The sequence below is a fragment of the Pongo abelii genome, chromosome 11 (assembly GCF_028885655.2).
Source record: "Pongo abelii isolate AG06213 chromosome 11, NHGRI_mPonAbe1-v2.0_pri, whole genome shotgun sequence".
In the NCBI taxonomy this organism is placed as follows: domain Eukaryota; kingdom Metazoa; phylum Chordata; class Mammalia; order Primates; family Hominidae; genus Pongo; species Pongo abelii.
Window position 1 is genome coordinate 119,829,343 of NC_071996.2, and position 14,021 is coordinate 119,843,363.

Consider the following 14,021-nt stretch of genomic DNA (forward strand, 5'->3'; position numbering starts at 1 on the left):
ACATGTTTTATGTATGTGTATGAAATAGAGAACCAGCCTTAGAATTTCAAATAATATTGGATAGAAGTAAAATAATACCCAGTTTCTCTTTGTAGTTTCCTTTACTGGATACCGGAGGACAATTAGCCTCTTGGTGGGTTACTCTGACTCCCAGGGTGCCCTTGAAAAGGTAAAGGATAAAGAGCAATTGACGATCTGTAAATAATGGCTATTCTTCTAATTAGATTTTTCAAAGGAAAATTATAAAAGGGAAGACCATCCTGAAAGTGACAGCCTGCAAGACAGCAGGCTGTGGTTAGTGATTTAACGGTAGTTCCACTGCCAGGGGTCTCTAGGTCTGTCATTTTTTCTCTGCATTTTTAATTTGTAATTCAGCCTCCTTCTCCCAAGAATTATGTGTTTTATTTATCTCTCCGGTTTATTCTTTTTCTGTTTCTCTATTGAATAAAGGGTTTTTTTTCCCCCTCTTTTTTGAAGTTTAAAATCAGGTGAGACTACATTCTTTCAAAAAGCAAGGTCAGTGCAATTCATTTGCTTTCATTTCCTTGTAGATCCCAAGTAATTTATTTTTCCCATTTAGGTTAATGGTCCTGACTAGAAGAGATTTCTCCACCCATTATCTAGGGACCTAGGACCAGCATAATTGGAAGGAAATATATATATCCCAAAGCTCCTCTTTCTCCACATCTTTTGGGCATGAACACTCCAGCTCATATGCTTCTGTTCTTCTTTTCAGTTGCAAAGGTGCGCTGCCTCCCACAAGTTCAGCTGGACCCTCTGCCCACGACTCTCACGCTGGCGTTTGCTTCTCAGCTCAAGAAGACATCTCTCAGTCTCACTCCAGATGTCCCAGAGGCAGACCTTTCTGAAGTGGACCCCAAGCTCGTGTCTAATCTGATGCCCTTTCAGAGAGCTGGAGTCAAGTAGGTTCTTGATCTTCCTCTCTCTTCCTCTCTTGCTCAAATTTCATTACTCACCACAGACCACATTCAGATGCTTCCTGTTTTATGAACTTTTATTTTCCATGGATAGATGAAAATTTAGAAGAGTCTAGGCATTAAACAGCCAGGTGTGCTGTTACCAAAGCTTTATTGTAACCATTGATTTCAAATTCCATGGGTTAATCAAGACTCTGAATTGCAGCTATGCAGAAACCCATTTCAAATTAGCTTAAGGAAAGAGATTTCTCAGTGCCTGTAAGAGAAAATCCAGCATCTCTAAAGATCTCATCAGGCTGCTCTCCTCTCTCAGATCTGCTTTCTGTTTGTTTGCTCTGTTCCCAAGCAGGTGTTACTCAAGTGTGGCAGCTCGGGCAGCCAGGGGCTTGGAGCTTGCATTCTCAGCTTAGCAACACACAGAAGCACCTTTTTTCTAATGGGGCTAACACTGCAATGGCTTAAGTCTGGTACCAATGTTGGAGCCAGTCATTGTGGCCTTGGAGGCTTGAGTCTTGTTGATCAGACTTGGTGATAGGCCTATCCCTAGAACCAGAGGGTAAGGCCTGCCCACCTAAATTACTTGGATTAAAAGTGGGAGGTGGCAGTTCTCCAAAAGAAAGTCAAGGTGCTCTTACTAGAGGAAGAAAAAAGATAAACCTACATCCTGATCTTTCCTTTTTTTCCAGAGTTTCTTGGGAGAAGCAAAATGCCGTATTTGAACTAGCCTTCTCTTAAAAATATGGGAGTTCAAGGAGAAGAAAGAGGAAGTCTTGATAGTCTGTCTAGAAATAAGAAGCTGTTATTAGACAGTGTAGTTGGACATAGAGCCCTGTGCAAGGGAAGGAACCTAAATTAACAATGGCACTGACAAACCACAACAGCCTGCCTGCTTGAAGCCTGATTGTGGTATTTTGGTGAAAGCTTGGCTACCGTCTCTGGCAGGATTTGGGTCGCGGTGTGCTGTTTGGGCACAATGCACTTTATTATATTACCTGGCCCCAGCCCTTCCCCCTAATTCTTTTCTTCATTTCCTTCCATCTCTCTTAAATAGCACACTCTGCAAAACCTCCTCTGGCATTGCCATTCCAGTTCTCCAGCTGGGGAGATGTCCTTTGGGCCTTGTTTTAACCAGGCTCAGGGTGGTTTTTTCCTTTCATCTTTCTTTCTCTGGGCCTCTTTATTAAAGCTGCAGTAGAGGTTGCCCAGCCCCACCCCCTGGGCAGCCCCTGCCTTCAGCATCCAAGTTCTTCGTGGCACTGTTAGCCATCCTTGGGCCCACCTGGTGGATGCTGGTCTTACCAGTTACCCCATTACCCCTGAGAGAGGCTCTGTGTGTGAGGTGCCCCAGGGCAGATCTGTTCCTCTCTCTGTGGCTCTAAAGTACTTGTAATCTTTCTTCAGAATTTTCTAAATAAACTCAGATTTTAACTTTCATACTCTGAAGAGATGGGGGTTTGGCATTGGGGGAGGAAGGCTGTCAATTCCATGTTTTGTTTTGTTTCCTTTAATGCAAGAACTATAATTGAACACACCCTTTAATTTATAAAGCAAAATCTCTTAGAAATATCAGCATCTTCTAATATCCAAGTCACCCTCTTCAGCAGGTAAATGAATTGAGGCTTAGAAAGACAGTTAGTTGCCTAAAGTTATTCAGCTGCCAAAAGTGGAGTTGGGGCTTAAATCTGTGTTTTCTGATTGATTAATTTCTGAGTATGGCATTTTTTTCTATTATATTCAACTACCCTGTGGAGGATGACATTTAATTGTGTTATTGTTCCTCTTATCCAGGCTTTTTCTGTCTTTGTTGTCATTTTTTGACCACTTTGTTCCTTAGTTGGGCTCCCTCTAGGCAGGGGAAAAAGGAGAGAATGTGAAATTCTGGGGGTCCATTCTGCTCTAAGGATGCGGATAGACCAAACTTCTCAAATTATAGATGGTAAAGCTGAGGAGGCTGAAACAAAAGACGCTCAAAGGGCGTGGGGCTCTCCATGGATTCCGTTGCTTAGGTACTGCATGTCCTCGCTGGCCACCAATTTTGTAAATCAGAAAGTGAGGTAAAAAATACATCTTTTCACACCTGCCCTCCCCCCATCTGTCTGTGTTGTGGGTTGATCCCAGAAATGGTCCAGAAGATTTCATAGAGGTGGGTGTACAGGGAGGAGGCTGCGCCTGTTCTGGAGAGGTGAGGCAGCCCACTGCTCGGCTCCGTTCCTCCCCAGTGGAGGGTGAGGCCGCCAAAGCTGGGCTTTGGGAAGGGCTGCCCCCTCTCCCAGGCAGGGCCCCACCCAGGCTGCAGGGAGAACAGAAGGGTGCCATGCCATGATGCCTGTTGTCCCCACACTCTACTGGCCTTGGGCTGCTGGCGATTTGCTGCCCAGTTTTCCATCTTTGGAAACGGTGTTTCCTGGCAATTCAGAAAGGGCAAGTGCAGCCTAGACTTCTTGTCAGCCCTGCTAGCTGCTGATTAGAAGAGGTGACATTCTCTGTTTTCACTGTGTGAGAAGGAAAGAGAAAGAACTATCCCAGTGGCTTATTATCAGGATTCTGAGCAAATGATCTATTTTTCAGAGATTAGATGAAAGAAGACTCGTATTTGGCACAGAGGACCAGACATCTGGCACTTGGGATCCTTTTAGCTTTTCACTGTTTCATCATGCGACACGAGCAAGTCATTTTTACTGTTTGTGTTTTGATTCTTTTTCTTTTTGTGGAATAGTAGTTATGATAGAAGCACTTCCTTAGCACTTATGATGTTGCCAACCACTGTTTTCAGTATTAGCTTTATTAACCCTCCCACAGCTCCATGAGATAGGTACTGTTATTACTCCCTTCTTACTGCTGAGGGGGCTAAGGCATAGGGAGGTTAAATCATGTGCATGAAGGTGTACAGCTGCTGAGTGATGGAATTGGGACTCCAACCCCAGCCAATCTGGCTCCGAAATAGTGGAATACACCTTTATTCATCAACTATTAGCAAGGGATGCTGCACTTAAGGGCTTTAGGGTCCTAGAGGCTGCCATAGTGAAAAACTCAATGCTGAGGTTGGTGCTTCCTGTTGGACAAGCACCCTTCTTCCCATCCTTTTCTCCGCCTCTCTCCTCGTTAGCAGCATCTTCTGTCTTTGGCAGCCCCTTTCTCTGCCTTTAAGCATACTGAGTGCTCTCTGATCTTCAGAAGGTCTTCTTTTCACCCCACCAGCTCTTCTTTCCTTCCTTCCTTTCTTTTTTTTTTTTTTTTTTTGAGATAGAGTTTCGCTTTTGTTGCCCAGGCTGGAGTGCAACTGTGTGATCTTGGCTCACTGCAACCTCTGCCTCCCAGGTCCAAGCAATTCTCCTGCCTCAGCCTCCCGAGTAGCTGGGACTACGGGCATGTGCCTGTAGAGATGTGGTTTCACCATGTTGGTCAGGCTGGTGTCAAACTCCTGACCTCAGGTGATCCACCCCCCTCAGTCTCTCAAAGTGCTGGGATTACAGGCATGAGCCACCGCGCCAGACCCTTTCCTTCCTTTCAAGGCGGACTCTGGAGTGAGTAAGCATGCCCTCCTCAGTGCTAGTCCTGGACTCCCACCACCCTCCTCCATGTACATCCCCTGCGCCCTGCCTACAGTGGGCTGAGGCGACTCCTCTCATTGGAAACTTCCTTCTTTGGCCTCCACAACCTAATCATCTTCCAGATCTTCTCCCTACTTTTTGACCACATTCCACATTTTTCCTTTTTGGGCTTTCTCTCTCTCTCTCTTTTTTATTCTGCTCCCTATTTGGCCCATGCTCCTTTCCTTCTGGGGAGCAAGTCTGGTGGTGGGCTGGGCCCGGGCTGGCCAGTGCAGTGGCCTTCACCCAGCAGTGCTGACCCACCGGACGTGAGGGCAGATGAACTCATGCCTCGGGAAATGTGCCATCCTCACCTTGTCTGCCTTCAGTTTTGCCATAGCCAAAGGAGGCCGCCTGCTGCTCGCTGACGACATGGGCCTGGGGAAGACCATCCAAGCCATCTGCATCGCAGCCTTTTACCGGAAGGAGTGGCCGCTCCTGGTGGTGGTGCCATCCTCCGTGCGCTTCACCTGGGAGCAGGTTAATGCTCTTCAAATTGCAGTTTTCACAGAGAAGGTTTTCTTCAGTGTTAGAGTCATAAAATAATGGTTTGCAGACAGGGCCTAGGGCTTTTTAAGGATCCTGTCTCAAGTAAAGGCAAAGGCAGGAAGAGAGATGAGATGCCACCTGAGGGCAGGCTGGGGGTTTTCTGGATTAGAATCAGGTTACACCTTGAGGGAAGAAAGCCAAGGAGAAACCGGCTTAGAGACTTGTGTTCATCTGTCAGCAGGCACTTCTGGGACCTCTGTGCCCTGCTAATAATACTTTTCATCTGTACCACACTTAATTTTTTTTTATTTTTCTTCTTTATTGTTTTTTAAAATTTTGATTTATTTTGAAACTGGATTATGAGACTGGCTAGTTTTTGTACTTTTTGTAAAGATGAGGTTTTGCCATGTTGCCCAGGCTGGTCCCAAACTTCAAGTGATCCACCTGTCTTGGCCTCCCAAAGTGCTGGGATTACAGGAGCCACTGTGCCCACCCACACTTAATTTTTAAAATATTTTTACCTCCTATATTTTCCTCAATCCCATGACAGTCCTGTGCGGTAGGTACAATAGATAGTAACCCCATTTGTAGATGAGAAAATGGAATCTCAGAGGTTAAGCTCCATGCTTCCTCTTAATGAGGAGCCCTGGCGGATCTTGATGTGGCATCTCCTGACTTCCCAACTCAGGGGTTTTGCACTCTGTAGAGAGGGGAGTGAGTGGGATGTTCGCTGTCTGCCAGGTAGCTTTATGGATGCAGAGCCTGACAAGAAAACTGTATCACTCACCCTTGAGCTTCTTCTACTGTAAATCCAGGAATCAGAGTGCTTTTGTGAAATGAATAAAAAAGCCCGTGAACAAACTCAGTGAAGAAGGAAGACCTGGTCCATCGTCCGCAGCTTTTTCTAGCTTTATGCCACTGACGTCAGCCTGGGGCTTCTTTCTGAGGCCTCCACGAGCCATTCATGCAGAGGAGGCAGCTCCTCCCGCTGCCGGTCAGTCCAAGGCCCAGACATGCTATTCCGACCGAAGAGATGGCAAAAAAAAAAAACAAAAACTAAAAAATGTGCAGCTTGTTCTTTTTCTGTCCTGGTGATCTGAGTTCTTTTTTTTTAATTTTAATTTTTTATTTTTTAATGAGACAGGGTCTCATTATGTTGCCCAGGCTGGTCTTGAACTCCTGAGGTCAAGTGATCCTTCTGCCTTGGCCTCCCAAGTCTTGTGAATTCTGCCAGTGCCTGTAGAAAGTAATCTTCAGTACATATTTCGTGTGTGTTAGGTTCCCACAGCACCCTCAGAAATTCTAGGAAGAGTCAGCCAGATGGTGACCAGCCTGAGGTTAGAGAAAAGGCCAGCCCTCCCTGTATCGAACAGTGTCACCCCATGTGAGGCAGGTGAGCACCCAGATGCCTGGGTGGGTTTGGCTAGAGATGCTTGGATTGCCAGAGAGAGAAGGTGGATTTGTAGAGGTATTGACATAAATAGTCTCATCATCATCAATAAATGTTTATGATTTGCCTTCAGTGTACCAGGCTCTGCTAAGTCGTTTATAAAATTCCTCTTAAAAAGAGTCGCATTCTTTCCCTGCAGAAACTTACCATCTAGTTAGAGATCGCAGAGATGAAACCCAGACACTGTGAAGTGACTGTTAACAAAGGCAGGGAGATAGCCAGGCATGGTGGTTCAGGCCTGGAGTTTCAGCAACTTGGGAAGCTGTGGCAGGAGGATTGCTTGAGGCCAGTAGTTCAAGACCAGTCTGAACAATGTACTGAGACCCATCTCTTTAAAAAAAAAAAAAGAAAGAAAGAAAGAAATTAGCTGAGTATGGTGGTGTGCACCTGTAGTCCCAGCAACTTGGGAGGCTGAGGCAGGAGGATCACTTGAGCCTAGGAGTTTGAGGCTGCAGTAAGCTGTGATGGTGCCACTGTACTCCAGCCTGGGCAACAAAGTGAGACCAACACAACTGTCTCTTTTTTTTTTTTTTTTTTTGAGACCCAAGTTTTCTCTCTTGTTGCCCAGGCCGGAGTGCAATGGCGTGATCTCGGCTCACCACAACCTCCACTTCTTGGGTTCAAGCGATTCTCCTGCCTCAGCCTTCTGAGTAGCTGGGATTATAGGCATGCACCACCTTGCCCAGCTAATTTTGTATTTTTAGTAGAGATGGGATTTCTCCATGTTGGTCAGGCTGGTCTCAAACTCTCGATCTCAGGTGATCCGCCCTCCTCGGCCTCCCAAAGTGCTGGGATTACAGGTGTGAGTGACCGCACCCGGCTCCCCCAACTCTTAAAAAAAAAAAGGGAGTGTCCTGTCAGTGGCAAGTGAAGGGGCGCAAGTGGGTGAGAGGAAGGTAGAGGTGATGGCTGTTCATGGGCATGAGACTGCTGCTGTCACAACCAACAACTGCTGTGCTGGGTGGTCATTGTAGCTTTGTTCCCTCCTGTCGTCCACAGGCTTTCCTTCGGTGGCTGCCATCTCTGAGCCCAGATTGCATCAACGTCGTGGTGACTGGGAAGGACCGCCTGACAGCTGGCCTGATCAACATTGTCAGCTTTGACCTTCTTAGCAAGTTGGAAAAACAGCTAAAAACCCCTTTTAAAGTTGTCATCATTGTAAGAAACTTGGCAAAGTCTCTAAGTACTTTATCTCTCTGGAAACTTTCTTTGTAAAAGCTCTGAGAACTTTCATGTCTATAATCTCCTTGAGCCCCATTTAGTTTCTAGAAGAATAGAAATCACTGTCTTTATTTTGTGGGGAACTGGAAATTCATTCCCCTCAAATAGCCATTCTCAACTCTGGCTATGTACTAGAATCTCCTAGGGAGCTTTTTTTGAAATTGTGATTTAATTAGTCTTTGCTGGGGATTTCTAGCTCATCTCTTTCCCAGCGTGACTCATGGATGGAGGCCATCATGTGGACCCCAGGCCACCTGGGGCTCTGGGGACTACAACCTGGACGGCAAGGGGGTGTGCCTACATCTGGTGCCATCTTACTCAAACAATTGAGTTTTCTTCCAGCCAATGTGAAGATACACCCCCACCCCACAAAAGCACTTTTTACTCTAATTGTTTTTTGGAGGTTTTTTTTGAGACAGAGTTTCACTCTTGTCACCCAGACTGGAGTGCAGTGGCGTGATCTCGGCTCACTGCAACCTCCACCTCCCGGGTTCAAGCAATTCTCCTGCCTCAGCTCCTTAAGTAGCTGGGATTACAGGCGCTTGCCACCACACCCAGCTAAGTTTTGTATTTTTAGTAGAGACGGAGTTTCACCATGTTGGCCAAGCTAGTCTCAAACTCCTGACCTCAGGTGATCCACCCACCTTGGCCTCCCAAAGTGCTGGGATTACAGGCATGAGCCACCTTGCCCGGCCTCTAATTGTCTTTTAAAGAAGGTCTGACTGGATCTGCTTCCAGATTTGACAACATATCTTTCAATTGCAGGCTTTCCTACTTTTAACTCCTCACATACTTCCTAAGGAAAGTCTAGACAGACTTGGTACCCAGCCATCTCTGTCAGTACTGAGTATATTTACATAACTCACACAAATACTGTGGGAGCTTAGAGAAAGGAAGGAGAAGATACCATTACTGACCTCAGGGGATCTATTATTCTGTTTTGGACATGAGAACCACACTGTGTTCTTAGCATAAGCAAACTTGAGTGTTGATAGTTTTGCAAAGTGATATAGGTAATGAGTCTTTGGGGGAGTCATTTTTGGTTCGGCACAAATTCAAGTGTGGCTTTGAAAAGATGTCAGCATACATGTGAAATGAAAACATTACAAGAAGTTTCCCAGGATGATGGGGATGGCTCTAGAGTGTGTGGGAAGAATAATGCTTTCAATTCTTGAGTGTTGCCTTGTGTTAGGTACTACATATAATCATCTATTTTCCCAGTGGCCCCTGAGCAGGCTTTATCTTTTATCCTTGTGAATTATCCATTTCACAGCTGATGAAACTGGCAGTGAGAGTGAGTACATAAATTTGCCCATAGGCACAAAGCTAGCAAGTTGGAGGTTATTGATTAAAGCTGGGTTGCGTCTGCCTTCAGAATTCATGTTCTTCTCTTTCTGGCCCATCACTTAACCTGCCGTATGATTTTTGGCAAGCCACTTAGCACCATTGTTGGTTTGTTTTTCAGTTAAGTGAGAGCTCTGTCCTCTTGCTTTCAGAGAAATGTTGTAGGAAAGAATAGAGTGATGGCTCTGAAGTGTCACACTTTTCAGAAGCGGCTTCAGTTTCAAGCCATTCTTTGAGATTTGTTCCAGTATTGGCACATTTTTACCCATTGGTTGAAAGGGCCCATTCTCTTCCATATCCTCTGTACTTTCTGTGTTTTTCTCCATAAATACTTTTTTCTTGACTGTAATGAGGTCTCATGATCAGAAAGGCATATGACCATAACACTCCAGCTTTCTGGACAGGATACTGTCTTGACATTTTGAGGGTTATTTCACACTCCCCTCTGCTGTGCTTTTGTGGCCCTTTTTGCTCGTGATAGCTGAAATGGAATAAGGGATTTCTTATAGATCATCTTTAACGACAGCGTTGAGATCTCACTGGTATCCCAGCTATAGGAAGGCTGATACCATTGAGTGCTTACTGAGTAACAGGGCTGTGCTAAGGACTTGACATGTGTTAGCTCATTTAAGACTCACAGCAACCTAATACGTAAGGAACTATGATACCCATTTTACAAACAGCAAAACTGTCATTTCAGAGAGGTGGTTGCTCAGAGTCACGCAGCAAGGAATTTGACTCTGTACCAAACTAGAAAATTTCCACTCAAATACTCATGTATTAGTTACTCATTTGGCTTTACAAAATATGATCAACTCTATATTTGCTTATGCAACAAAAAGAAAAAAAGAATAAAGAAAAACAAACTATATATATATATATATGTATTTGCTTATGCACAGATACAGAGTGGTTAATCAGACTTCATGTTCTAAACGTAGCAGTTCCTTGAGAATAGGAATCATATCGTCTTCTTTCCGTTTCTCAGTTTCCCCAGCACTTTGTTTACACTCGCCTCAGTGGCAGTACTGATAATATAGCCTGATCGGTTGTCAGCGTGTCTGGCATCCTTCCTGCACCCTGAGCCCCTGAGGGCAGGGGCTGGACACCCCAGAGCTTTGCACCAGTGCAGGGCCCACTATGGGGCACTTGGTCTAGTGCTCCACAGGTGGGAGGTGCCTCTTACAAAGCAGCAAACCACCTTCTAGTGGTTTCTTTGAGCAGCCTCTGAGGTGAGCGGAGCAGGGATTCATGAATCCCACTTTATAGATGGAAAATTGTCCCCAGAGAGCTGAAGCAACTTGCTCAGAATGCAGTAGAGAAGCTGCCACCAGAACCCTGGGTCCTGACCTAGGCCCACTGAGCCATCTCCTTGAATGAGAAAGTGCTAAGGGAGCGTCCACCTTGCACTTGCCATGCCAAGGTCACGCCTAAAGTGGCACGTGTTTCTGTCCACTCAGGATTGGACCTTGTTCACTTATGTGGCTACTTCTTTTCAGGATGAATCTCACTTCCTCAAAAACAGTAGGACTGCCCGCTGTCGAGCAGCTATGCCGGTCCTAAAGGTGAGTACTTCTGAGAACCAAGCCCACTGAGCATTGGCATCCCATAATATTTTGCTCAGGCTTGCATGTCATCCTAGTCCAGCAGGGGTTGCAAGTACAGACCTGTGGGCCATGGTCATGACTTGGCATTGACTTAGGGTGTCTCTCCCTCTCTCCTTAGGGCTGTGGTACCAATTTCATCTTTCTTCCTAACATCCTGCTGAGGAACTAGTAGTCAGTACTAGTAGTCAGTAGTGCTGCCTTTGTCTCTCGAAGGTCAAGACTGTTGAGGCTGGGTGGGCATTGGACTCCAGAATCCTCCTCTGGTTTCCTACTTAGACAAGGGAGAGCCTCTAGCAGCTTGTCCACTAATTAACTTAGAAAAAACTGCCTGTCTTCTAAGTCACTTGTAGTGGCAAAGCTGTCTAGATGCTGGAAATCAGGGAAGATGAGTTGTATTAATGAAAGTAATGGCAAAAAAACACAATTACTTTTGCATCAACCCTAATACAAACAGAACTGAGCAAGGGCTGGTGGGGTCAGCGAGATACACTGGCAAAGCCAAGATGGGCTTTAAAAGCTGATACAGTTTTCTGTGGCTACCCTGAGCTTCTTTGGTTGACAGAAGGGGCAGCCATCCCCATTCCTCCCTGTGGTGGCCTAAACTCATTTCTGAGTGCTTTGGTGGGTGTGAGTTCTGGCTTCACAGCAGGCAGGCGTGGGTATGTGATACAGATTCTAGTCTTTAAGCATGTTCTGATGTGCAATATAGGCTCTGTATTTCATCTGTCTCTCTCTTCTGTCTGTGTTTGGTTTCTTAGTCCCCCATCCCAACAGAGGGTAGGCCTCCAAATTTCCTTCCATTTTGTGGGGGGATGATTTTTTTCCTATTATTGGAAGAGGGAAGGAGAAGTACAATTAGAAAAGTAGCCTTTTCTCTTGTAACAAGTTAGAAGTTTCTCACAGATGACTTTGGAGGTATCCACTTTGGTTTGTGTAGACTGAGCAAACCAAAGTGTGTGTTTTTCTTGTGCTCAAAGCAACCTTTGTGTTGTACCAGCATTTTAAAACTATGGCTTTTATTGATTAAAGAAGCTTTAACTTTTACCTAAACTAGGGAAAACAAATATGCTAAATGTTAATGAAGCTTGGCATTTGAACATTAATCTTAACAGTTCCTCACAAAACACACATGTGTCCACTCATTTCAAGTTTTCATGTGTTTAGGAATAACGGAATATGATAACATCTCCCAAGGCAGGGTCATGTCATGTGCCAAACCAAAGAATAAAAGTCTTTTACTGCAAAAGCTTGGTTTTGCTGGGGTGGTGGCTCACGCCTGTAATCCCAGCACTTTGGGAGGCCGAGGCATGTGGGTCACTTGAGGCCAGGAGTTTGAGACCAGTCTGAGCAACATGATGAAATCCCATCTGTACTAAAAATACAAAAATGAGCCAGGCATGGTGGTGCACACCTGTAATCCCAGCTACTCAGGAAGCTGAGGTAGGAGAATCGCTTGAACCTGGGAGGCGGAGGTTGCAGTGAGCCGAGATCGCGCCACTGCACTCCAGCCTGGGTGACAGAGCAAGACTCTGTCTCAAAAAAAAAAAAAAAAAAAAAAAAGCTTGATTCTCTGCCAGTATTACCTATAAAAATTTGTATGTCGATAGCCATTGATGGACACATTTAAATAAAATGTTTTTCCTAGGTTGGTGACCCTTCTTTTGGGAGGCTTTAATATGCTTTCCATAGGAAAACAATAGGGTTTGGTATTATGGTTTTAGTATTTCAGCCATAACTAAATTATATCTTTACTCCTGATTGTTTAGACAAAAGAAATTGCACAGTAGATAGATTCTATCATTAAAGATATAATGTGAAAGCTTCTAGCAACCACTTGTTAATGTAGTCATTGCCTGGCCGGGCAAGCTGAGCCAGATAGTGGTTTCTGAAATGTGTGCTTCTCAGCCAGACCTTTGGAAGCAGCATATACCTCTTTAATATCTTGAGTGTGTTTCAAAGTGACATGTTTAAAAGAAATCTTTAAACTGCTAACTAATATGTACTACTCTGCATTTGCTGTAGAACATGGATGAATTAATATTTTAAAATAAGCCTCATGAACATGGCCTGTGTTTATGAAGGTGTCTTGAGGCCACGCTCTTCTGCAACGTTGACTTCATATAATGCTGGACTGTGGCAGGATTGGGGTGAAGGAGTGGGATGGAGCATTCTGTGCTATTCTATTAACCGAACCTTTCATCTCTGTCTATTGTATTTTCGTCTAGATTGGAGTCTCTCAACCTTGGTACTGTTGACATTTTGGGCTGGATGACTCTGTTGTTGGGGGGCTGTCGTGTGCATTTTAGGATGTTTAGCAGCATCTGTGGCCTCTACCCACTAGATGCCAACAGTTCCTCCCCAGTCATGACAACCAAAATTGTCTCCAGATGCTACCGAATGTCCTCTGAGGGAGGACAAATCACTCTCTACCCACCTTGCCCTTCCCCAATCCCATGGAGAACCACCAATCTAAATAAGGAAATGAATCTAAATGTTTTTGGAATAATAAGATTGTTGGGAAAAAGTAAAATATGTCTTTGAAAAGCCATATAAAGACCTAATACCACTTGATTGTTCCTCTAATGTGAACATCTCTTAGAACTATATTCTGATAATTAATATTACAAGCATATTTTCAGCAAATAGGCATAATGAGGTATTTAGATTAAATCATACAGTTCATTGGATAGCAGGGCCAGATCGTGTCCTGAAAAATGTGGCTTTTGTAAATGGCAATAGCAGTCAGCAGAGAGAAGATGTGTTAGATTGTAAGAAACTGGTGTCACTGTCCCCTGGGAAATGTGACATTTTTCTTCCCCCACGGCACTATTTGCTGGGGCTACTAATCCTAAATGAGGTAGATCTATTTTTATATATAAATATATGAAAGTAGACAAGATAGAAGCTAAAAAGAACAAAGTTAAAATTACCTTTAATCCCTCCAACAGAAAAAGCCACTGTTAACAGCTTATTTTTCCAGCATGTCAGTTATTGAGCAAGCTCATCATTTTTCAATAACTATGGAGCATTTACATAGTAGAGACACATCCCATAATTTAATCCTCAGTATCAGACATGTGGTTGTTTTCCATTTTTGCTATTATAAATAATTCTGCAAGTGAACATCATCTATCTGTACCTTGCATATTTATCCTATTAGGACAAATTCCTACAATCAGGATTGCCAGGCCAGTTTTCATTTGACCTTTTTGGGGGAGGCCTCTGAAGTCCAGTCTGACCAGGCATAACAATCTTCACTCCCATTCAGTCTTCAATCAGAGGCTTTTTTTCCCCACATGACTCTGCCCTCAGGATTATCGGTACTCTTTTGAACAGTGAGGTGTGTGTTTGGGGTTTTTTGGTTTAGTTTAGTTGTATTTTG

General features: G+C 44.5%; 1 protein-coding gene across 7 annotated transcripts in view; it reads left to right on the forward strand.

The window, feature by feature from the left end:
- Positions 1 to 14,021, forward strand: part of SMARCAL1 (SWI/SNF related, matrix associated, actin dependent regulator of chromatin, subfamily a like 1) — a 70,427-nt gene that overhangs the window by 15,716 nt on the left and 40,690 nt on the right. For 4 of the 7 annotated variants that reach the window (XM_024243183.3, XM_002812831.4, XM_002812830.5 and 1 more), the window contains exons 7-10: positions 737 to 923; positions 4,858 to 5,008; positions 7,467 to 7,625; positions 10,532 to 10,597. In XM_024243183.3, coding sequence (XP_024098951.1) covers positions 737 to 923; positions 4,858 to 5,008; positions 7,467 to 7,625; positions 10,532 to 10,597 — 563 coding nt within the window. The remainder of the gene's footprint in view (positions 1 to 736; positions 924 to 4,857; positions 5,009 to 7,466; positions 7,626 to 10,531; positions 10,598 to 14,021) is intronic. The other 3 variants (XM_009238078.4, XM_063713029.1, XM_063713028.1) reach the window with 1 other exon arrangement.